The sequence below is a fragment of the Stegastes partitus genome, unplaced genomic scaffold, assembly GCF_000690725.1.
Source record: "Stegastes partitus isolate 25-593 unplaced genomic scaffold, Stegastes_partitus-1.0.2 Scaffold557, whole genome shotgun sequence".
Classification (NCBI taxonomy): Eukaryota; Metazoa; Chordata; class Actinopteri; family Pomacentridae; genus Stegastes; species Stegastes partitus.
The window spans coordinates 229,135-253,767 of NW_007578288.1; the positions used below are offsets into that span (position 1 = coordinate 229,135).

The following is a 24,633-nucleotide window of genomic DNA, read 5'->3' on the forward strand; positions in this document are numbered from 1 at the left end:
GAGAGGAAGAGGAGGCAGAGGTAAAGGGAGGGTGTGTGGGGCATGAGAAGCCAGAACTAACACGTGATAAGGGCAGAGTGGTATGTATAGATGTATGACAAGAAGGGGAGTGACTCAGGTGTAGTGAACTTCAGCTAAAGATTTTATCTCCATTTCACGAGCGTGACCACACCATCAGTTTGAAGCTCGATTGTTTAATGGATGCAAATGAGCGTTATGTTGGTAATGACTGAGCTGAGCTGTTGTGTTGTGGGGAAAGGCTTAGTCAGGGATCAGCAGAGGCTCCTGGGCTGGCAGACCCCCCAAAAAAGGCCTCCCATAAGAATGAAACGGTTATAACGTAGGTCTTGAGGGTTGGAGAAGCTGATACAGGTGGTGCAGAACCCCTCGACTGGAAGCTGTGTCAATATGGAAGGAGTGGCCAGAGAGCAGGCCAGGATTCCAGATGGACTTCCTCAAGGTGTACGAGGATTCAGGATAAGGTTTCACCTGCTGGTCTCTGTAATAAACTCAGCGTCAGAAGGTGAAGCACCTCTATGCTGCAGAGGCATCGTGGGTATTTTCAGGTCCAGACTGAGGTGAGCAATTTGAGATGAAGCTGGGTAATTTAGCTACGTTGATTAATGGAAAGGAGGAGCAGAATATATTATGGGGGGAGTGAAGGGGGTCAGCGATATTGTTGCAGTAGCCGGGGAAGTGTTCAGCATGCAGGACGAACAGGTTGAAGACTGAGTGCCACGTGAGGCGCCAAACAAAAGGCATGTCTGCAGGAGAGTAGCTTCAAATTTTGTTAGAGAGACGAGGAGGGTGAGGCCATCAGACTGAACAAGGACTGCTTTTTTACTTGACCATTTGCAGCTCTATGACAGGGTAGCGATAACAATAGGGTAGATTTTAAATCTAGGTTTTTGAAGGAACTGTGTGAACTCCAGTGGCTATGACATGGGGACCATTGCTGACCAAGAAACCCCCAGAACCAGTAAAAGGAGCACGTCTGTGAACTGCTGCTCGGGATCTTGTTCACGAGTGATGGAAGATAGGATCATGAGATGGACAGGACCATCGTGATGAGTAGGAAACTGAGCTGGAAGGTGAAGCTTTCGATTTACCGGTCAATCTATATTCCAACCCTAACCTATGGTAGTGAGGTAGTGACAGATGAATGAAACTGTGGGTATAAACGGGCAAAAATGAGTTTCTTCTGTAGGTTGGCTGGGCATTTAAGATATGATGAGGAGCTTGTCATCCGAAGGAAGCAGTTGTTGCTCATACGCAGTGAAGGGAGCCAGTTGAGGTGGTTTGGACTTCTGATTTGGACGCGTCCTGGGTGTTGGAGGTATGTGCCACTGGCTGATTGATGTGGTGGAGCTGGGAATGAGGGAAGGGAGCAAAATTGGCATCTTATAGGGGATAACACTGTTGTGGTTGAAAGCTCCGGGAGTTTGTCAGAAGTTGAAATAGTTGAACTTTGTTGTCAGCGTGGTAGCAGGTGAAGCTTTATGAAGACCAACGACGATCCACTTGGAGATTTTGTAATAAGGGCTATCACTAGGAGATCTGTCAGAAATGTCTGAGCGTTTCCAGGTGTGTTAAGAGTTGGCTTGTCTGGATTCTTGCCTGTCAATTTTTTTTTAATTGGGCGGAGCTACAGGTAGCGTGGTGACGTCACGCCCCGGCGCACAGCTGGACGTCTGCTGGAGAAGATTGTTGTGGTTGATCACGTGATCGGAGCTCCAGCAGGTGGTTAGAAGTTGGAAAGTTTACCTTTGCTGTCAGCGCGGTGGCAGGTGAAGCCTTTCTCTTAGTACTCACTAAAGACCCACAACGGTCTGCTCGGAGGTTCCGTCTGTCGGTACTGAAGAAGAAGCGCAAATCGTTTCCAGACGCGGCGGCTTCTCTGGAGGTTCACCTGCTTCGGACATGAAGCCAGTGGATGTTGAGGAGGGAGTGATAACGTTTGGTCTTTCCTGAGAAGAACCACCGCGGTTGAAGCTGCGCGATGAGGGCGAGCGATCAGAGGAGGAGAGTCCGGTTCGGCTGGAGGAGGAGTTCTGGTCGGAGGTGTCTTCAGGACCTGCGGTTAATGGTGGAGCGACGCTGATCTTCTCGGTGTGGATGTATAAGGCTGATCGGCGTGGATGAGGTCTGGAGCCGGGTTCCCACAGCGGAGGGCTGATGGATGAGCGATCCGTGGTGAGTCAAGAGTTTTCTAAAAACTTGTGTTGCTCAGTACAGGAGAGGAGTGGTGTGTGTGGAGATGTACAACAGGAAGTGGGGTGATGGAGGTGTGGTCCTGCTCATGATCTTCAACTAAACATTTAATCTGCATTAAGATGGAACAACCAGTCAGATTGTTGCCAACAGTGGGGCCCAAAGGTCTCAAGACAAACTCAAATCTTTCATTTTACATGTTCACCTGTTAATAATCATAAAGTTAGATGTGAAGATGAACAGATAACTCCATCTTCTCAAACCTTCAGAAAACCCACGTCTCCATCGTCTACCTGAGACAACATGTCATTTCTACTGAGTCAAATCCACTCAGCTTCACTTACATTAATATTATCTCAAGCAAACAACCAAAAAATAAGTTTTCTGAAAATCTACAAAAATGCAGTTTTCTGTTTTTGCAAATTAACTCTTCTACAAGATTTCAGATTCTGCACTATTTCTAGGTCCTACATCAAATTTAAGCAGATTAGTGGCCAAGTTAACCTCTTTGTACAAAAGGTCAGATTTCCTTCTCCAGTGTTCAGACTTGATGGACTCATTAGAAGCTCGTTGGAATAAATCAACCTGCAGCCATTGTTCACCTGCTAAAAATACGCCTGAGCTTCGAGTCTCCCGCGGAGCACCGCTCGCTAAGTAGCATTGTGACGAGAGGGAACGTGGAATGCTTAAACGTGTCAAAAGTCAAATTGTTATTCAAGGTTTCTAAGGAGGCAGTGGCATGGCTTGGTTTGCGGAAACTGGATCAGGCAGACTGAAAGTGACCACGCCATCGGAAGATTAATGCATCAGATGTGGTTCACTGAGGCTTCGTCGCTGATAAAGCATGAGAAGTGTCAGAACAAAGTTGTCTAGTGGCAGCCTGGGAGGACGAGTCGCAGTCTCTAAACCGCTCCTCTGGAGGGGAAACAAAGCCAGATGCTCAGGGTGGGCTCACATATAGCAGCATTTCACAGAGGATGACTATAAAAAGATGCTAATTACGGATTAAAGCAAACGGGGACATAATAAATACCAGCACATTATATATGTTTTGTCAGAGTTTACCTTCAAAAAGTTAAGCTGACGTCACTTGTAATGAAAGATGTTGTAATAAATATAAATGCAGTTTAGAAGCATACTCACTCGTGGTCTCACACTTTTGGACCCCAGTATACATCATTTAAAAATAACAGCCACCAGGATTTATGTAACCACTCCCCCGAGCTAAATACACAGCACAATGTACTCTCAGTTTCAGCTTTGTCTCTTTCTTTTATATCGAACTAGCAACACATAATATAGGAGTGAGGGAAAAAAAAGTGTACTGCATCAATATGACGAGAAAAAGTATTACTTTTTTTGCTCGCCAAAGTACAAAACTGAGCTTACTGTCCATTAATTACACCTCATAACCATAACCTTATACTTGATCTTGCTGCTTAATAACACATTTCATACATTTTGTGGCTCAGACTATAAAGTCCTGGGTATTACAAGGACAATGCATGATGACTATTGCTAATTGATGGGAAAATGGTGCTTTAATGCTTCTCCTTTGTCTCCTGAACTGACGGGAAACTGAGAAGGAATTTTACTAAAATTCACAGAAATTACCTCGGAAATAACTTCTGTTGTCAAACATGCAGTGCTACCATCTCAAACATGCCAATTACAGTTTATTTGCTCAAGCGTCGAAGTAATAAATATGCAAAACTTTATTGTCTAATAATAATTAGTAATGAATACAGTGTGCAGTACAACCTCTTTAATGTGGATCCAAAATTGAGTTTACGTATGTAAATGAAAATCCACCCATCCGTTGTCTGTACACTGCTTTATCCTCCAGCAATATTGCAAATGAAGCTTATATGAATGCAGTTTCAATGCATAGAAGTTTAACGTGCATGCTTTACTCTAAAATAGAGTTTCTTTGCTCTGTAGTAAATGTACACAGAAATCATGGATCCAGTCTTGACACTGTCGGAATAATGTGTGTTCATATTTTAAACAGCAGTGAAACTTATTTTGCAATGAAAATTTCAAGAAATAAAAGTATGTACCTCCTGCTCTTACCAATGAAGAGACGTTAATCCAGACGAAAAGCAGACAAGAGAAAGAAAGCACTTTTTAGAATCTCGCATATCATCATTTCCACCATCATTCAATGCAATCAGTTACTTTGTTAGTCGTCGTTTGGGGTTATATTGAGAAGCAGATGCGCTCATTTTCGCCATTTACCGTGTTCATATCGATGCCGTTGGTGTAGGTCCAGGAGTGCTGGAAGTACTCCTCCAGCCGTTGCCTCAGTGGGTTGGGAATCTGGTGAAAGCGGATGAACTCTTTGACCCGTAACATTTGAGCGTGATAGCGGGCCGTGCCTGAGTACAACCTCTGGATGATGGCAGAGACATTTCCAAAGATGCTGGCGTACATGAGAGCTGAAATAAAGACAGGAATCAGTGAAAGTGAGTGACAAATAGTTAGATCAACAGAATAAAGTTATGCTAAATGATAACACATTCAGTAAACGGACTGTAACATACTCACAGCCGATCAACATGACACAGATGGAAAAGATTTTCTCTGAGTTGGTGTTTGGGGAAACGTTTCCGAAGCCCACGCTGGTCAGACTGCTGAAGGTGAAGTAAAGCGCTGTGACGTACTTGTCCTTGATGGAGGGCCCGGAGCTGGGATCGCTGTAGTTGTATCTCTTCCCTATGGACACGCCCAGATTGTCTAGCCAGCCAATCTTGTGCTCCAAGTAGGGCTTCTCCACATTGCCAATGGCGTACCATATACAGGCTAGCCAGTGGGCAATGAGGGCGAAGATGCACATGAGCAACATGAGGACCGCGGCTCCGTATTCAGAGTAGCGGTCCAGCTTCCTGGCTACACGCACCAATCGCAGGAGCCTCGCTGTCTTTAGCAGGCCAATCAGAGTGGTAGTCTGGACAAAAAAGCACAGCAAAGAAATGTATTTGTGGTAGCAGTAGTGCTCTACAAACGCTCTCTTCATTTGGTCACCAGCAAATCGAAAGCTGTGACAAATCAAGAGAGACACTTTGCCAACTAAAGGCAATTTGTTTACTTAACAGAGACAAGAAGCAAAACTCTATTGTGGCAACTCTCGACATGTTTCTTGGTCAAAGGCGAATTAACAGGCCTCAGAAAAGTCCTAATTTATTTAACCTTAAAATCAAGAGTGACATTCACTTAATGGGTCTCTGGGAGTTGTGCATCGGCTTTTGTGTCATCAAGAACTCTTTTAGCAACTATAACCGCCACTCACAGTAGTATTTATTTGCCATACAATACCAGAATAGCCTTTGAAAATTAAGCTCATATTTCCATATTTACTTTTGTATTTAAGAGTAGTTTTGCGGGACAAAATCTGATACGTTCTTGAATTTGAAGAATGAATCTGCCTTCAACATATGGTGGCAGAATCTTTGCTTGCCATGTATTCGGGTCTGTATAATGGGCTAAAATATCAGTTACACAATTACTGTGTCCATTATTCAAACATTTTCAGTCACAGCACAACCACAGAAATGACCTGACGGGGTTTACAAAGCCAATTAGGCCCTCAAAATCCGGATAGAGTAACTCTACTGCTTTGAACAAAAGCATCCTGCAATATTGTTATTCTGTCTCTAACCAGTCTCAAGCTCGCACCACAAACCATTTTTATTCTTTATTACTGACTTTCACTGTCTTTTTTGACAAGCAGAAATCTGTGCAGTTGACTTTATCTGAAATGTGCTTCACAGCCATTTTATAGCATGATGATGACATGTAACCTCACTTTGAACTTTATCATTTTCACCCATTTTTGGAACACAATATAGGATTTTGAATGTTGACAAAAACTGACTTTGCAAATGTTACCAAGGAAGGAAATGGACTCTGCACATTTGTTAGGGTTTTGTCAAGGTTATGCGTAATGTGTTTTGGTGACTTTAGTTACAAGAAAACACCAAAGGGCATCGTTTTGTGTTTTCTCCATCTAGTGGCTGTTTTAAAAAGACGTCCTTCTTTCACGTTAATGCATTGACGCTGACACTAAACTTTCATGATCTGGCTGGTTATGACTGTGAACCGTAATTATTATCTAAAATGTTAGAATTATTTGTAAACTTTTGTTCAGGTTAACTTTATCTGGCTAAAGTTTGGTTTATTGGTGGCAATAAAAGTAAACATCTTGTCCAAGTTTAGCTGCTGCACCATTTTAAACAGTGTTACTAAAACAGTGTTTGAATAATGGCCGAGTTCCAAATACTAACTTTGTGTGTAGTTTTTCTTGTCAGTCTGTTGCCTGTTCAGGTAAAATTTAAAGGCCTAAACTGCTGAATTTGATAGTAAATCAGCGTTTGCGTGCTTCCCAACTGGCCTCATCAGAGGAATGTTTTACTGACAGCTATTATTCATGTCATAAAACCAAAACATTAATCCTAAACTTAAAAATCTGCAGTCTAATAAAAGATAAACTGAATGAAATTAAACTCTTAAATGTACCTACACAGGCAATTACGTAACACTGCCGCAAAGCACAACAACCCCCGCTACTTTATCTCTAATGGGAACAGCATTTGGGTGCGAGTTGGGACAAAGCACTCAACTCCTTTACCCCCATAACAGCTTGAGATAAACATTCTGTGTTCTCTGTTTCCGTGATTATCGCTCACAAAACACTGAGTAATGCCAGTTTTGAATGACGCCCTTTACAATATGTTCAATCTTACGGTAAGTTGTTCTGAACGCAGCGAGACACTAAAATCTATTTCCCATATATTCCCTACTCTAATCAAAAGGTTTACTTAAGCGCTTGTAGGTTAAAACCGTCTTATTAAGCTGCTAAATTAAATGAGCCTTGTGAAAACCATCTGCCACGGTCTCAGTCGCTTTTATTTTCTGAATGAGACCGCGGTTGGGTGGGACTCTGTGCGTTCAGTCTCAAAATTATAAACGCCAAGCTGGAAAAGCTATAAATAGAAGTCATGTAACGTCATGTCATCGCAGTGTATGTCCGCCTATTTATAGACGTGGGCGCGAAAAGACTCCTCTTTGGTTCACATCTCTGGTGAAAATGAAGTAAACACTGTTAATTAGTGATGTGGAAGCAAATGTTTTAAATTAATTTACAAATTTCCCTGGACTGTTCAGTTTCTCACTCTGTTGTGAGAAAAACAGATGTCCACTTCCTTTTTGATTTGTTGTCATTCACTGAATTGACTCAGCAGCAGCAGCAGCAGCAGCAGCAGTGATGGAAAAGATGATTATGGTTTATAATCAGGAGCTTTTCTGGTGTAATGGAGTGCCTACAAAGCACGATAAAGCCCTGAAGTGGATCCAGAGCCTTAGGGGACATATCCTACCAACAAACAAGCCAGCAGGCCTGGCAGCCAGCCTACCAATGGCCATCTCACATCTGCATGTAAGCTGTGCACACAGCCCTGTTGGCCTGCTCCTCACATAAATGCACCATTGATTGCCATTTGGTAAGCCATTAATCCGTGTAAATGGATTCTAGAATGAGGACCATTCAAAAAAAAAAAAAAAAAAAAAAAAAAAAAAAAAAAAAAAAAAAAAAAACATGCAATTTAAAGTAATCCTTTCAGAGCCGAGACAGAAAGATTCAGGCTTTAAGTAGTGGCCCAGGGGCACAAGTCTGGACTTGGATAACAGTGCAAGCATGCAGAGGGTGATGTGCAGTAAAGCTTCCTGGGAGAAAAAAATGTAAAAAAAATAATATGTGCATCGAAGACAACTTACCTCATCTGATCCTGAGCCGAAGATAAGAAGGTCAAAGGGGATCGCTGCCACCATGTCTATAAGGAACCAGCCTTTAAAATAGTGGATTGCTATCTTTGCGGGGTGACTGACCACTTCCTCATTCTGGTTTACGTAAGTGGTCCTGAAGTTTATGAGGATGTCAATGATGAACATGATGTCCACCATTAAATCCACTACATTAAGGGGGCTGCACGAGTATCCGCATTCGCGCCTCCTCTGCTCCTCTTGGTCATTGAGAAGGAAAGCTGCAGAGTAAGGAGTGAGGATGGCCGTGTAGATGACCAGCAGCAGGATCAGCCAGTCCCACACAGCTTTGAAGGGGCTGTAGTGGAGGATGGTGAACTTGTCAATGCGAGCCGTCTGGAGTTTGTACTCGGGCAGCACGTCAGCTCCGAGCGACAGGACCTGGAGGAGCGGGAAGATCGGGTCAGAGCTCGGCTCGGAAAACCTTGGAAATTTCACATATTTTCATTTTGGGTTAACCTGAGTTGCTGGTGAGTTGATGAGGGTGTCATTAAAACTTTATTTTCTGTCACATCTTTTAACTGATGCTTCCTTGGATGGTTCCTCTTCTGACAGTTTGGTTAGAGACTGTTTCAAGTCCAAAACACAATTTAACACACCTCAGAGACTTCAAGGCCTGAATTGACAGCAATTGTGACACCCAGTTTGTCCTCTACAGTCAAAGCGTGTTAGGTAAAGGCAGCCACTCTGGTATGACAAGTAGACGTCGTGGCACCGTGAATAATGTGACTGCCCCTGACTTGTTCTACGCTGGCAAGAGGTACATTGTGTTGCTTTTAGAGAAAAATCCATAAGCACTTTACTCTGCAGGTAATAAAGTGAAGGAGAGCTGTGTCGAATTGTGCTGAAACATACGATCTTTTCTTTTTACGTTTTGATAAGCAAACACATGTTCCTATATGAAGGAACTTTGGCTGGACGGTAAATTATTCATCGTGCTCACGAAGGCCGAGCCGTCCCGTGTTTTTTTTTTTTTTGGCTTAATAACCTGTGGCAGACAAAGACAAAGGGGCTGTCTTATGGCAGAAAATAGTGTAGGAGTGAGGATGAGGAAGGGGGGGCAACGTTTTTTTCTATTCTTTCCAGCACATTCCCCTATCTTCAACACATGAATTATAGATTTCCCCATGCTAGCAGTCAGGAAGTAGATGCAGCGTTCACATCTCGGCAGTGTCTCCAAACTCCAAACTAAAGTCATCGGGGAGGGAGAGCAGTTAATCATGATCATGGTTCTTCTTCATTTATGAATGAGAAAGCTGTGTTGAAAGAAGTTGAAATATAAGGTTTCTGAGCTCCTCTTTTGCTTGGTTTGTTCCTGACATGGCCTGGCCGTGTTAATGTGAGCAACACACATTGCTTTACTGGTTGCTTTCCCAGTGAATAAAAGCATTTGTGCTTTCTGAATAATGCACAGCTTTGGTTAAACGTGGGTATTTCTTTGCTTAGAATCGAAATTGTGATGAATTTCCGTGCACCTACTTATCCCTGGCATCAGCTGTGGCGCTCCTCTCATCAAACGACAGCACAATGTATCCCCTGTTTAGCATATGACAGGGAGCGCTGGACCTGCTGCATTGTCCTTGGCAAGAAACTGAATCCCTGCCGTCTGCTGAAGTGTTATGAACCTGCACCTGTGCTTTGTGGCTTCCACATAGGACCATATTCTTTCTCCCTTTCTGAAACAATTACCTTCAATTGGTGTTGATACAATTTTATTTTTTCCCCCCTCTTCAACAATATACTGCAAGAAGAACGCCTTGTTCTTAATCTCACCGCTCCACTGTTGATGTGAATGGGCAGCAGTCAGGCCATATGTTACTTCTGTAACACATGGGATCACCAGCTGCTTTTTTCATCTGCCAGCAAAATAAAAAAAAAACAAAAAACTCACCGACGAAGTGCAGCATGTGCCGGGTATCAGTTTTATCACGCTATCCCACAAAACCTCCTCAGAGGCACCCGATTCAATAACGACACTACAAATTGTTACAGCACGTTATCCCTTTGCATGCTTCCCAAATGCTGCCAGCTGTGTTCTTTGCAATACATGACAAAGCAATTAGGATCTAAGTTCAGATCTCATGAAGGTGGCTGCTGAGAACTCTGGCTCGGCGCCACAGTAAGGCCCGTGTGATTTAAACAAAACTTTCCCACTCACCTGTGTGACTTTTTCCGTGACATTGTGAGTTCTTTCCTTGACTTTCGGCGCTATGATGGTTTTCTCAGACGTCGGCGGAGAATGGGTCTTCTTATCGGTGCCCTCCGAGAAGTTGAGTGCAATCAGGGGGATCTTGTTGATTGTGCTATACTTGTTGATATTCGAATCAGAGGTAGAGCCAAGCAGGCTGGACTTCACGTGGTTGAAAGGGCCTGATGGTGCAGAACAACAATAACATTAGTGCCCTCGGGTAACTTCTCCTGTTTCACCTGACTGTACTTTATAAATTGCAAATCATTAAATATGTGAAAATTATTCACACGCAGATGTAAAAAATTAATTTGGTGAGCAGAGCTTAAGGAAAGTATCATTTCAGTGAATGAATGATGAATCAGTTTTGCAAAGTACGGCCTTAAACCTCTTTGTTTTAGGCATTAGGGTGACATAACGGTGATACATGGAGCTCTGTATACTGTAAATCTATTTATAACCAGCAGCAGCAGTAGCAGCCTCCTATACTTACAGTACCACTGACTAATGTACTCTGGCATCCGTGGAGAGTAGAGGAACTACAGGGAATTTTAGCTCTGTTTTTTTTTCTCTCTCTGCAAATGCACCACAACACGACTAGTCTCAGGAGCTGCTGTTGGTTGTGAATTAAAACCAGTTATAAATTCAAGCAAACCTGTGATTTATTTTTATATTTCACATTCCTAAAAGCAAAAGTTTTGACCCTTTTTTTCCTTTTGACACTCACTGACATGCATCAACACACATGGAAACACCGACATGAGCCACGATGAAAGGGTTAACGGAAGAGAAAAAGCACATCTCATCACTAAAATCATCTCATGAGAAATTTCATGCGTGGGCTGCTAAGTACAGAGCAAGTGTTCCTGTAACCTAAAACTATGCTGGCAATTATTTTTAGGGAATTTTCTCACACACGCTGCACTCTGTGAGCAATAGCTAGTGAGCGGAGGTATTAAAAACTTGCAAGCATATTTGCATGCAGGTTCATTTGAGGGCAACGCTTTGATTAGCAACTTTTATGAGAGCAGAGATGATGCGCATGTGATTACATTCTATGATTTTTATAGCCTCCTGATGTGACAAAATGACTGCACTGGTCCAAGTATACACTCATTTCACATAATTAAGTGCAGTAAGCTCACTCAACCTATCCAACCAAAGTGGCTCTGTGAAGACCATTAATGCTGATTGCGTGCTTGACAGTCATGCTCCAAAACAGCACTGAGCAATAAAATCATGGGCAGGAATACGTGATTACCTCTCACATGGCTACCATTGTCTAAAGGCAGCATTTAGTGGACAGAGCAAATGGAGAAGAAACATTTTCATTAACCTCCTTTCAGAGAAGATAAGGGAAAGTATTTGTTGCAAGGCTCGTGTATGACTTCTTAAAGCTTTGAAGTCTTGTGATTGGCTTAGATTATTTTGCTAATCATCGGACATACCTTCACTTGTGTGCCGATCCCTGAAAAAGCTTTTGGAGTTGGAGCTGTAGCCCTCGATTTCATGGACGGACGAGGCTCTCCTCATGCTACTGATGCTGTCTCTGGGGAAGGTGTTGGACAGGGAGGTAGAGGACTGGTGTGGCTCCGTGTGGTACAGCTTCTCCCAGGGGAGCTTAGGCGACGAGTGGTCAACCGGTTCGGGGCCGACGCTGCCCTGGGAGGAGTGGTGGCTGGAGCCTATGAGGGCGTGCGTGTCGTTGGCCTCGATGGGACTGCAGATGCTCTTGGTGGGCGACGGGAAACTCTCAAGGGCCACCGAGTCCTCGTCCTCTTTGGGCGAGTCCACCATCACGGCGTCTGGGTCCTCTTGCGGAAGAGATTGCTTGTTGGTGTTCATTAGGCTCAAAGCGGCCTGGCGGAAGCGGAAGAATCTGCTCCTCCCTGAAGAATTGAGAGGAAATTAAGGGAAGCCTTGTTAAGTTTTCAATGTGGAGCGCTGAAATGGACAGCTCTCTCCCCAAAAAAAGCATCGCATCATTTTTCTCACAAAATGCACAATTACATTCATGGTTGGATAACAGCCTTCTTCTCCCCCAAAAAACATGAAAAATGAAACGAAACAACTATAAGCCTGCCAGTAAGAAGAAATAAAATATGCAAATCACATACTCCCTCTCCAACAATCCAAAGTCATGACAGTCCAGCCATGATATACTGTGTTTATGTGTTGGAACGGTAATTTATACCTCATGGTTCTGCTTTTAATGTGTCAGCGCCCTCCTCTCAGCACCAACACTGATAATAAAGTAGTGCTCGTAACAAGTACATGAAATCCTAACACTTGAGAGGAGCAGGTGCTGAAACATATCTGCTAATTAATAATGAAAATAATGGGTTTAGGCCCTGCTTTCTTAGACGTGTGGTGCTGTGTGTACTTTTTAAAAATTAAAAGCTTGTAGGATTCTTTTTTCCATACAGAATTTCCAAGCTGTCGGGAGATAAACACCACAAAGACGTTTCTATAGTTTCTGTAATATGGTTTTATTGCACTAATCTTTGCAAATACAGAACAAGTGGAAGAGATTTATCCTTTCAGCGCTCGTACACGCGACAGCCTTATTGCGCCTCATTGATTCGAGTCATTTTTACCGTTCACATTTTCAGAATTGTCGCAAATGTTAACGACCTCTTGGGGACGGAACGAAAGTTTTGACTCATTAACAATAGAAGGAGGGTGAAAGTGAGCCCTGTCTCCCTCATGAGGCACCCATCCCTCAGCACCCTCCTCACATAACATCACTGCCATCTGTTTCCATTCCCTCGCCAAATGTGCTGATGTTACAACTGCGGCCGCTTACAATGGGAGGCACGACACTCGACAAGGTTCCTGCAGAGGAACCTAATAACAACGTGAGCCAGGAGATATGGACAACCTTTCTGTCTGTTCTCTGCAGGGAGCCTCTGTCATCTGCTCCGTTAAAGGCTCCTCGCCGCCGCTGTGGCCGAATGCTTACATAACGGCAGCTCATATAAATTTAAATCTGACATTCTAAAACGACAGCAGCACACACAGTCCTCTTAAATATTATATAGTGCTGGGAAGGAATGAACCAAAATATATGAGTTTAGCAGCATGCCGTACCATTCAAACTGACATTACAGATATTTTGCTGTGCCGATTTCACTTTTTAAGAGTGCTTAAAAGAGAATAGCCAAGATAGGAGATTTATTTTTAGCCACACTAGCAGAAGGGCTCCAGAGGTGGTAACGTCCTTCTGTTGGCGTGTCAGCTCAAAGGTCCAGGCGATGATATTTCAACAGCTCTTAATGACTTCATGGTCCCCAGAGGATGAAACCCATTGATTTTGATGGTCTTGAACGTGATACAGTTCAGCAATGAAACAATAAATAACCAGCAGAAGCTAAAGCCTTTTTAATAAAGTCTTTATTTATTCAGCATTTTTACAGGATGATAGTGTTCTCAACATGTACAAAATATTTAAATATTTAAAAAAAAAAAAAAAAAAACATGTCGAAAAACTAAATCACAAGAGGAAAAAAAATGAATAATTTAGTTAATAAAAATGCCTTAACATTTATAAAACGACACCTAGAGATCAAATACAGTATATAACACCAGAACAGCACGTCAAATTAAATCGACATAAAAACAGCAGTTATTGCGATTCCTTGATGCAATTTCGTACTTTAAAAAACACAATATTACGAGCCTTAAAGTCTAGTTCAGTCAATGTTTAAAAACAGAAATGGCTCATTATTGGGGTTAATAAATACAGTAACTATTCAGATCTTTTATTTATATGACTAAACTTTTAAACAGACTCTTCTTGGTGACACAGCTTGGATCAGATGACGTTATTTATTAGCATGACAGGAATAAAAGAGGCATTACTTCTATACTATCTGTAGTTTATTGTGTTGTGTTGTATTGTTTATGTGCAATTTCACATTACAGTCTTCGTCACCAGCGTTTTGCAGCTGTAGCCTGTGGTTGATATCGTTTTTGTATTGGACGAAGACAGTCCAACCTTAACAAACTGGAGAGAAGGAGAATGGTTAGTTGGAGTAACTAAAGCAGCTGAACAAAAACTAACATCTGTCTGATATGTGGTGCCATCAGATTGCAGTTTATGTATTACACAGAATGAAAACAACCGTAGAGCGAATTTTGTAGCAGTTACTTGTATTAAGCAGCTCTTGAAACACTTATTTTCCCTTAAAATTCATTTCGCTGTTACCTAAATAAGGGGCATATTATGCATGAAGCCCAGTGGTCTGAAAGGCAGCTGCTCAGCATCCTTAAATGTACAGACTGGGACATGAATCTTGTAAAGGGGCAGAAAGTTTTCCTTAAACTGAAAGGTTGACTTAAAATATATATATTTTTTTATAAAGAAGTTTGTTTCTCTAAAGGGACTTTAAATCAAGCAACCCAAATACATTTTTCATGTTTTTTTTGGCAGGAAATCACACATTTGTATCTCGCTGAGTCAGTATAAAAGTATCACCACTGACATAAAACCAAAGCTGATATTTATAAGAAGGCTGAGCTGATGATTATAGAAAACCATGAAATATCCTACCATATTCATAAGGAATTATTAATTACAAGTTTGCTGCTCAGTTTCCGTCAGTTAAACAAAGATTGAGGTGAAATAAGAACAACTACGAGTCAGTGTTCAGCTTCAGTCACGAGTGTTGGATCCTTGCTTGTGTTGTATCTGCTCTCAGATGTACTTTGGATGAAAGCGTCTGCAAAATTAAATTGTAGAAACCAAGCAGAAATCTTCCTCTAGTCATGCCTTGGGTCTATATTCTCAACCTATTATCACTGTAGAAAACATACCAAGAACGATCTCTGTCAGCATCATGTGAAGCAGAACAGGTCTGTAGCTGATTGAGATGCATCCCCCCCCGAGTTGTCACTAAGAACAAGAAAGTGTTCAGCCCTTTCTCAGATCTTTGCTTCCTGAGCGTTACAGATTTGAAAGTTCTACGGCTGGTTTCATTTGGTTCAGCTCCAGTCCTCCATTACCAACTGTCTGGACATCTCACATCATGTGGGACTGCTCTGCCTACTGTCCCCTGAGTCAAGACTGAACATGGAGCAGCAGCATTCAGTTTTCATGCTCCACATGTCTGGAACAAACTGTCAGAAAACTTGAGGTTCGCTCTGAATGTCGGCTCTGTTCAATCATGACTTTTCTGTTTGCCGCTGCATTTTATTTTGGGACCATGTATTCATATCGTGCACTTGAACAGCTTTAATTCTTACACTCCTGAACAATGTGCAATATTCTACGAAGGTCAATAAAAACTTGCTTTCATAATAGTACAGGTAACTGCAGTAAGATTATTTAAATAACGTGGTGGTGGGGATGCACGGAGCGCTTCATAATCATGCAACATGGCGAGAAGTAGCTGCCATCTATCAGGATGTCACATGACATTGTGCTATCAGCAGTGAGGCTTTTGTTGTACACTTTTTTGTGACTGCTAATGGGTGCGTATGAGATTTCTCAGGAACTGGATGAAAAGATCAAATTCTGTGCCAGTTAGCAGCCGGATATGGACCTACCTTCATGACAAGAGGAGACTCTGCAGCTACCACCAAGAGCAGAAACAACAGTTTTCAGTGGACGAGCCAACAGCCTCCAAAGTGTGTGGAGCACACCAGGAGAGTGCTTGTTGTTTTCTTCAACATTCACGTGCACAGAGGATTACTCCTCAGGATGCAGCGATCGAGGCAGAATTCTGCTGTAACATCGGGAGGTTTCAGAGCAAATTGTGATGCAACGTCATGTGAGTGCTGCAATGTGATGCGTGCTCCATCACACTATTACGCACGTTTTTTTTCTTTTTTTAGCAACAGCAGTACATTGGTCATTACCCCCCCACAGTGCTACTCACTAGGTTTATCTCCCAGTGACTTCTTGGTTCTCCCCTCACTGCTCTTTCAGAGAGCATTACAAGCATTGACAAAGCAGGAGCACCAACACAAGCAAGACAAGGTGGTACAAGGTGGCTACATGAGCATAAAGGCCAAATATAAATCAGTCCCATCCATCCATCATCTATACACCGCTTAATCCTCACTAGGGTCACGGGGGGCTGGAGTCTATCCCAGCTGACTTAGGGTGAAGGCAGGGGACACCCTGGACAGGTCACCAGTCTAGGAAGCTGGAGAACCCGGAGAGAACCCACGCTGCACGGGGAGAACATGCAAAATCCACGCAGAAAGATCCCGGGTGTCCTCACCGGGACGCGAACCGGCGACCTTCTTGCTGTGAGGCAATGATGCTAACCACTGAGCCACCTTGCAGCCCCAAATATAAATCGGTTCCATATTTAACTTTTTACAGGCGCAGTCTCGTAACTTTCTCAATTCATTTATGTTGAATATTTCTGCATAAAAAAGCCTTATTAAACATTACATCACTAGACTGTAACTAGCTAACTGAAGGCTAATGCCAGCTTACCAAGACAATAATGCACTGATAAGTTAAACTCGTGCTTTTCTTAGTTTAAAATAGAAAAAAAATCAAACTTACCTTCTCCACATCGCTGAGAGATGGTTTGAGTTTGAAGAAGTTGTGACAAATTAATACACATTATTTTCTGTGGAAGAGCTCTGAAATGTTTTCGCTGTTTAAGTTACACCAAAAAAGTTGAATATATCACGTTGAAGAAGGGTTTTCTGTATGTCCTATATGTTTGGGCAGGAAAGTCGGCAAGTGGGCACGCTAATAAAATATTGAATTGGAATGTTTGAAATCTGCAAAAATGTCGATCAAAGCAGATTTTCATACTTGAACCATGTTTCTGATCATAACTCTGTTAATTTGGGAACGTCTGCTGTTAGGTACGTGTCGGCATACTCGGTTGCAGATATGACTTCCCCTAAACAGAGAATAAACGGCACAAAGCAGTGACCTCAGATTCCCACAGAGCCCCTTACAAAAAAAAAAAAAACACAAGTGATGCATTCATAAGACTTCTGCGGGTCTAGAAAGAATGTAGTCCAGAGAGGCAATTCCCTCCAGCACCCTCCAGTTTTAAAGAGCTGATTCATGGTACAGTGGCCAGGATGGAATCCGCATTGCTTCAGCACAAAACAAGGTCTGGCTATTGGTCGGACTCTCCTTTTCATCACCCTGACCTTCCCAGTGAGGCTGGGCAGTGTGATACCCCACCTCTGGTCGTTCTTTTTAATTAACCACCACTGCCCCTGACCTCCATGCAACATCGAAAAGGCGTGCCAGCTGAGATAACCTTAAAATATCCAAAGCCTTAAGCGTTTCTGTGAATCTCACCCTGCCGCGGCACCACTGAGCGTTTGGACCACCTCCCACAAAGGAAGTCGACAACCCTTTCCCTTTGCCCCTCAAACTCTTCCTCCTGCATGTCAGACGAGGCAAAAGCTATTAGTCCTAAAGAGATGTCACTGCTCATTCAGTAGACTTCATCGGTTCTATTGATTTATGGATCCTCGCAGGCTTTGTCAACCTGCTGTTTTCACACATTGATATCACATGGAAGTGAGTGAGGTCACATGACAGTCATGGGAGAGTCCTCGAAAGACTTACATCTAGTAAAAGTCTAATATAGACTCTAACAATGAGACTGTAAATTACATACAAGAGCTGTTTAGGGAGAGTTGTTTTCTTCAAACCTGCCCTGAATGTGTCCCTTATTATTTCTGAGACCTTGACTTCAGCATTCTTTTCCATATTCTTCACTGTCGAGTACGTGTTGTTTGTCCTTGCTTGAACTGGATTGCAGGTTATTATTGTTGTGCTTGTATTTGGTTTTATCCTCACAAGGATATCTGTAAGAGTATCGCCGGGTTTTAAACGCATTACTGTGTTTGTAGAAGATCCCCCTTTAGATTCTTGGACACTTTTTTCATATATTGTCCGTGTTATTAAAGCTGCTCTGTTTTCCTCGATTCTCTTGAGTTTTTATTTTTTGTACTAGATATTACTACTGTATTGGTTTTTAAAGCTTTTCTGGAAAAGCTTTGCTCACAGTGCTGTCATGAAATCTGAAAGAGGTGATTTCCAACCATTTCACACCTTAATCCGTTGGACTTTGTGACTCACGCATCGCTGTCATGTGGTTTTAAATGACTCATATTTGGCCTTAATGATTCTCATGTGATTTTTGAAGTGTGACTGGTCCAAAGAGGTTTACGTACCCAAGAATCTTCACTTGTGAGTCGACTGATTTTGATTTAAACAGAAGCTCCGGTTGCCTTGATTTCAGTCAATCCAAATGGCCTATTATCTCTCTATTGGAGGCTGATTTTTTTTTAAAATATTGCAGGGAAATATGTCGATTTATCCTCCCCAAATTGTACATCTATTCATGTGAAGGGGATGCTCTGTTGCTGGGTGCGAATCCATGGACAACAGGATGAGAATCAGCACCACCGAGTCTATTGGATTTGGCTGGAAAACACTATATTGCGCCCTTTAAGCTGTGAGTGCTTCAAGTGAAGGAGCATCTCAAGGCCTTCTTTACAACTCAGATTAAGATAGAGAGCGTGAGATCGACAGGAGGATCAGTGTAACAGTGGCAGCGATGTGGGCAATGTACTGAACGTCTGGCTGAGCCGGAATTTTTATGTGTGATTTTTTTTTTTTCCCTTCAGCTCTCAGCTACGCTCGCAAGCTGCAGAAAATATTCCAGAACACGAGATTGTTGGTTACAAGCAGCCAACATCAGTTTCATTTACATGGTGTGGTGATACGGCTGGGAGGCTGAATATTTAGAGAGAGCGGTGGAAGTGCTGCGTCTTTGTAGTGAAGGCGCCAGCTGGGATGGGCTTTTTATTCGGAGGTTCACAGATTTGGAGTTTCAGGAAACGGCTGATAAAGTCGTGTCGGATTTCTATATGTACTCTGCAGCTTAAATCTATTTGCACACTATTAGAATCTGCCTCGTTATTGCTTGTTGTGTGTACAATGAGCCCATTTTGAATTACTCACTAGAAACACAATTTCCATTTTGTGCCGCAGGAGCCTAGTTGGAATAATTCACCATGTAATCAGTAAAAAAGAGTAAAATGACAGTAACCATAGTGATGGAGACATTTCTAAATAAAACATTATTATGTTGTCCAATGTGCGATACACAAATCAGTCGGAGAATGAGCTGTACAAAGATGTGTCTGTGTGTTGTGTGTCTGTGTCTCTCTGCTGAGTGAATAGTAATTACCGTCTCTGGTTTGGGGCCTTGAAGGCATGTTGAATTTAGTTTATGGTATGTTCAAGATGGCAGCTCGGGGAAAGAGGGATTACTCTGCCAGGCTCGGTATTGCGCGATTTGACGCCTGGCAGCCCATAACCTGCTGTCAACAGGGATCATAATTAGCCCCCCTATGTTAGACTATGTGAAAAGGTTCTCCCTGATCATTTAGAAAATATATATTTCTTTTTGAAAGGCAGAGACGTGTCAAAGTCCTCGCTCTGCCAGTGTAATAGTTCTGGCATTTTGCTTTAAAAACGTGATAACCTGAAAGAGATTTCTTTTTTTGCAAAAGTGCCAGCTCCCATTTTTATTATCTGTTCTCTCTCTTCCAATATCTGCACATAGCCAAGTCCAACAGCACGCCGGTTCAGTACAAAATGGTTCGCACCAGCCTCTAAACCTCATTCAAACCAAGTACAGCATCAAATGTCAGTTTAATGCCCCTGCTGTTACTTAAGCCAAAAAACACAAAGGCACGTTAAGGTCATGCTTAAGTGCGATGCGTGCATGCAGTCAAGACTCTTTGTCTCTTTGACTCTTCTAATCTAAAGTCACATCATGTGTTTATCTGTCTCATTTACCCACAGGTTCCCTCGCTGAAGCACCGTCACAAGCAATCAACTCTGATTAGCAATGTTAGCAACAAACACGGGGGGCACACATGCGATGCACACGCACACACGTATGCATGCGTGCACACTCTTAAATGCACACACACACACACACACACACACACACACACACACATGCAGTACAGCACGAGCCGAATGTCAGTGCCTTGGAGGAATTCATACTGAGTGAAGTGGATAGCTGAGCTCCGGTCAGAGAGGAGATGCTGAGTGCCTCCAATCAGAGAGAAGCAGGAATGTCTCACTGACATTTACACCTCCTGACACACATCCAAATACAGAATGAGAAATGCGCTATATGCTGCTCTCCCAAAAGACATAAAGCAGACATAAATTATTAAAACATTTTCAAGAAAATAAGGTTACGTGAGCAGACCGTGGCGCATTGTGTTGCTGTACATGTAAACCCTATTGTACTGGCAAACTAAATAATGCACCGTTTTTTTTAAGAATAACAGAAGCTGGCAGCATGTTTGGAAGTTACACTGTGCATGAGAGCGCAGAAAATCTCCAGTGCTTAATTAGTGTCTACTAGATGTAGAGGGCCGTTAACTCAATTCCATCCCTCCACTGATGATGATGCTGCCTTTTGGTGAAGAAGTGAGGAAGTCTTGGTATAGGGGGCGCATTATGAAAGCTGTAAAAATGTGACAAATGCATAAGATGCAGCGTAATATTCTGCATTGTGTAATGATTTTTTAGCGTAATTATTTAACTGATTGTTTAACTGATACAAAATTCCAAGACAACAAAGACAAAATAGTCCTACAGCAGTGCTTTTTAGGTGCTGTTACAGGAAGTAAAGTGTATATCGGCCTCATGCCTCAAAGAAATAGGTGTCCGTTTAATACTCACTTTGATCTGACTTTGTTGGGGACGTGGGGCTTATCTTCTCCGTGGAGTTGTCACTCCCCTCATCCACCACGTAATCAAAATTTAAGATAAACATCATCACCACGCCCTCTTCGTTCTTCACCGGGATTACGTGAATGTTACACTGAAAGTCGGTCCCTGAAAGAGAAAACAAAGGGTGAGTGTGAATGGGAACAAAAAAAAACAGCTGACTCATAAATTTGTCCTTCTTTGCTTATCATCTCTCCGAGGGTTAACAGTCTGTGTGAAGGAGGTTCATCAACGAGGACTATCGCAATCAGATAAGACGCTGCAGTGGCCATTATTTAGAATGTTAATTAAAAGGAAATGTGGAAATGACCAACACCTTCCTCTGAGGTCACCTAATCTGTTGTTACTCCCTGGGTGTCTGAGAGATATGCACAGTATTTAATGCTGATAGGTGTGTAGGGTTTTTTTTGGTTTCAAATAGCTTTATAGGGATGCTGGAGGAGAAACGGTGAGTTTAACCCAGAACTCACAGGACTTTCATTTACTTTTGTTTAGGGATGCACGATATATCGGCGACCTCATCGGTATCGGCCGATATTAGTGTTTTTTCCGATATATTGGAATCAGTCCGATTAACAAATTCAGCCGATGATTGTCTGACATTAGCGCCTTCGTCTCTACATTTGATATTGCTGCTATTTCACAGATGCTTTTACTTTAGTGGTCCTGGACTTGAATGTTAAATATGTTAAAATATGTTTAAATATGTTTTAGTTTTGTTACGTAATAAAGAAGATTATGTGGTCTAGGGCTGGACCCGAATCAGGATATCAATTTTGACGTACAAATATCCCCCCCAACCGCCGCCGCCTGCCCGCCGCCACTGACGCCACTGACGGCGGATACAGTGCTGTGACCACTGATGGGGGAAATGACCGCTCAACTCTAACCCCTCAGACCGAATGCTCAGCACCCCATCCCACACCCCCCCATCCCCCCGACAGCCGCCATGGAAACGGTACTGTAACCGCTAACCTAAACACCTAAACTGGTCTCAGTAGCCAAATGCTGCCTGTGCGCCCCAGCCCACCCCCCGTCGGAACTCAAACTCACCTGCCATACCCCTATTTGGGATATTCGTCGTTAATTGGGCTGAATACTGGAGAACAGAAAATGCTATCCGGACCAGCCCTAATGTGGTCCAATTTGGGCTTCTTTCGAATAGTTTTCACATTCTCACACTTATACTCCTTTTTTGGTGTGAACAAAAATTGAATATCGACATCGATAATATCGGTTATCGGCGATATCAGAAATCTTAATATCGGTATCAGCCAGAAATTTTAATATCGTGCATCACTTCTTTTGTTGTATTGTGTGCCCTAGGTCTTGTTTAGGTTTTGATTGTCAGCGGTTGTAGTTTAGACGCTTAAACTACTTGGTTAAGTTGAGGAAAATATCATGCTGTGGGTTAAAACGCACCCTTTTACAACACAAACGCTGCAAATTTCTCGTTACCTGAAAAGGAGCGACAGCGGCGACACCAGTGAAGAACGTCTGCGTACTAACAGCATCTGTTTCTGATGTTCTCATGCTATTAAAGTCTATCAGACTACCCTGCGCTTTGAAAAATGACGCTAAAGGTTACCCAGTGCGTTGCAAAGCGACGCCGAGGGGACCTGACAAAGCGGCAGTATGTGACGAGTTGGGAGCGCGACCAGGCTCCTTCACGTGATTGTTGGGGAAACCGAGGAGAAGCTGAATCAATTTAAAGGTCAATGCCTGCATGTCAGAACAAATAAAATAATTAAGATGAAATAAGCACGCCCAGAGGTTAAAATTTATGTATGTGGGTCCTCATGTGTGTCGCGTGCCTCCTTCTGCCATGTCGCGTGCGTATTTTAATGAGAAATAAATAGCATAGAAAGAAATAAGCTGGCAGACGTTGGGTCGATATAAAGCGAGGCCACAGTATAGTTTTGACAGCATGGTTTAGTACAACAGATCTAACAGGCAGCGCAGATTACAGCCAATTTAGGGGATTGCGATGTGTGCATAGGAATAATCACTAAAAATAAGCGTCGTGTGCGGCAGTGGAGCTGAAACCCACGAATATCACAATAGCTGTGTTAGCAAAAGCTATTGATGCCTGCAGGCATAACTGCCCACCAATAAAACTCTCTACCCACTGGACTCTACACAATAACACAATAGCTACTTTACAGCTAAGATGACATACAGTATCAGTGACAGCTCTGCTGGGGGAAAAGCTATCTTGACTGTTTCTTCTGAAACTGCAGTTTCCAGCACATAATGAAGAACATTACACACAGGCGTTATAAGAAAGGTAGCACCATTCGGAAATGAGCGATAAAATCGAAAATGTCAAATAGTGAAACAATGCCTTTGTCTCTCCATATAAGTGTGTCCGTCATCTGGCTTGTTGTGCCGCACACAGAGGACATATATTACCAGTGTTCACTGTAATCTCCTCAGGGCTCACAGACACCCTGCCAGCAGCATTCATTAGCAGTAGACTTGCTGTCTGACTAAATATAACAAGCTTGGTCTGCCTCAACATGCCAGAGTTCTGTTGGAAGGATTCCTGCATCAAAACTCCCAGAAGTGATGTGGTATTGTCACCAGTGGAAATATGATAATGTGATTTTAATAAAATGGAAAACATCAAAAATATGCGACGCGGTTTTGGAGAATAGGTAGACTTCAGGGTTTCAAGGGTATCGAGCGAATCGATGGGAATAAATAGCACAGCGCCCAGTCGCACATGCAGTATGTGGATAATCAGACCAGCAGGTGTGGACTACACACCCATCTTTTCTGGTGTCATGGGTGCCTGGTTGTGTTACATTGCAAAGTAGGAGAGCAGTGCTTAGAGAGCAGGGGGAACTGCTCTCTAAGCAGTAAATCCCCTTTTCAAAAAAAGCACTTTCCTGCATTTCCCAGAAATCCTTCACCTAATTCTACATTGTCCCTTCTGTAAAAAGGGAACATTTTTGGGACAGACTTTGATCTGTTTGATTAAACACCAAGGACATTTTTTCAGAGAGAAGGGACAAGCAAATGAACGAGAGAGTTAGTCCAAATTAATTTTTCTGATAAATCTTGAATAAATTAAAAAATAGTTTGCTAAAAGTGGTCGCTGTAAAAGTGCACTCTGACTGATGTTTTAATGCAGTTCTCTTTATTTTAAAGCAGACAGTGGAGAGACTACAGGACTTGTGTGCAACGAAATCCTCCAGCCAGAATGTGATCATGGTGCTGAATATCTTGTGTGTCTTAACTATCGGTAAATCTTACTTTCTCAGTTTCTTACCTTTCTCAGTTTTAAGTCCACATTTATTAATAACAGCAGGACACATTTGTCATATTGTCTGATTTCTAACCACATTTCATGGGGTGTACGTGTGCAAATAGCTTCTTTCTTCTGAGTGCAGAATATATTACAAAAGGTAAGACCAACAGCATTGTTAGAAATGTGAGAATCATGTTACTATTGAGGTAAACAACAATATATGTGGGGAAAATGTTTGGAATTTTTTATATGCCGGTTGCAAATGCATTCGAAATCATGTATTGGACGTTATATCCTTGTGCACTGAGCGAGGTAGAGGTTTTGTTTCTTGTAGGCTTTTCTTTTGTTGTATTTTGCCTTTATTAGACCGTTGCAGTCGAGCTCCACAACAAGCATGTGGACAAAGAGCAG

At 42.5% G+C, this 24,633-nt stretch overlaps 1 protein-coding gene across 1 annotated transcript in view; it reads right to left on the bottom strand.

Annotated features, from left to right (window-relative positions):
• The window catches only part of kcnh7 (potassium voltage-gated channel subfamily H member 7), a 42,448-nt gene that overhangs the window by 9,438 nt on the left and 8,377 nt on the right, over window positions 1-24,633 (bottom strand). Inside the window, exons 3-8 of the mRNA XM_008288401.1 lie at window positions 20,918-21,077; window positions 11,665-12,095; window positions 10,187-10,398; window positions 7,984-8,409; window positions 4,759-5,158; window positions 4,450-4,649 (exon numbers count right to left, since the gene is read on the bottom strand). Coding sequence (XP_008286623.1) covers window positions 4,450-4,649; window positions 4,759-5,158; window positions 7,984-8,409; window positions 10,187-10,398; window positions 11,665-12,095; window positions 20,918-21,077 — 1,829 coding nt within the window. The remainder of the gene's footprint in view (window positions 1-4,449; window positions 4,650-4,758; window positions 5,159-7,983; window positions 8,410-10,186; window positions 10,399-11,664; window positions 12,096-20,917; window positions 21,078-24,633) is intronic.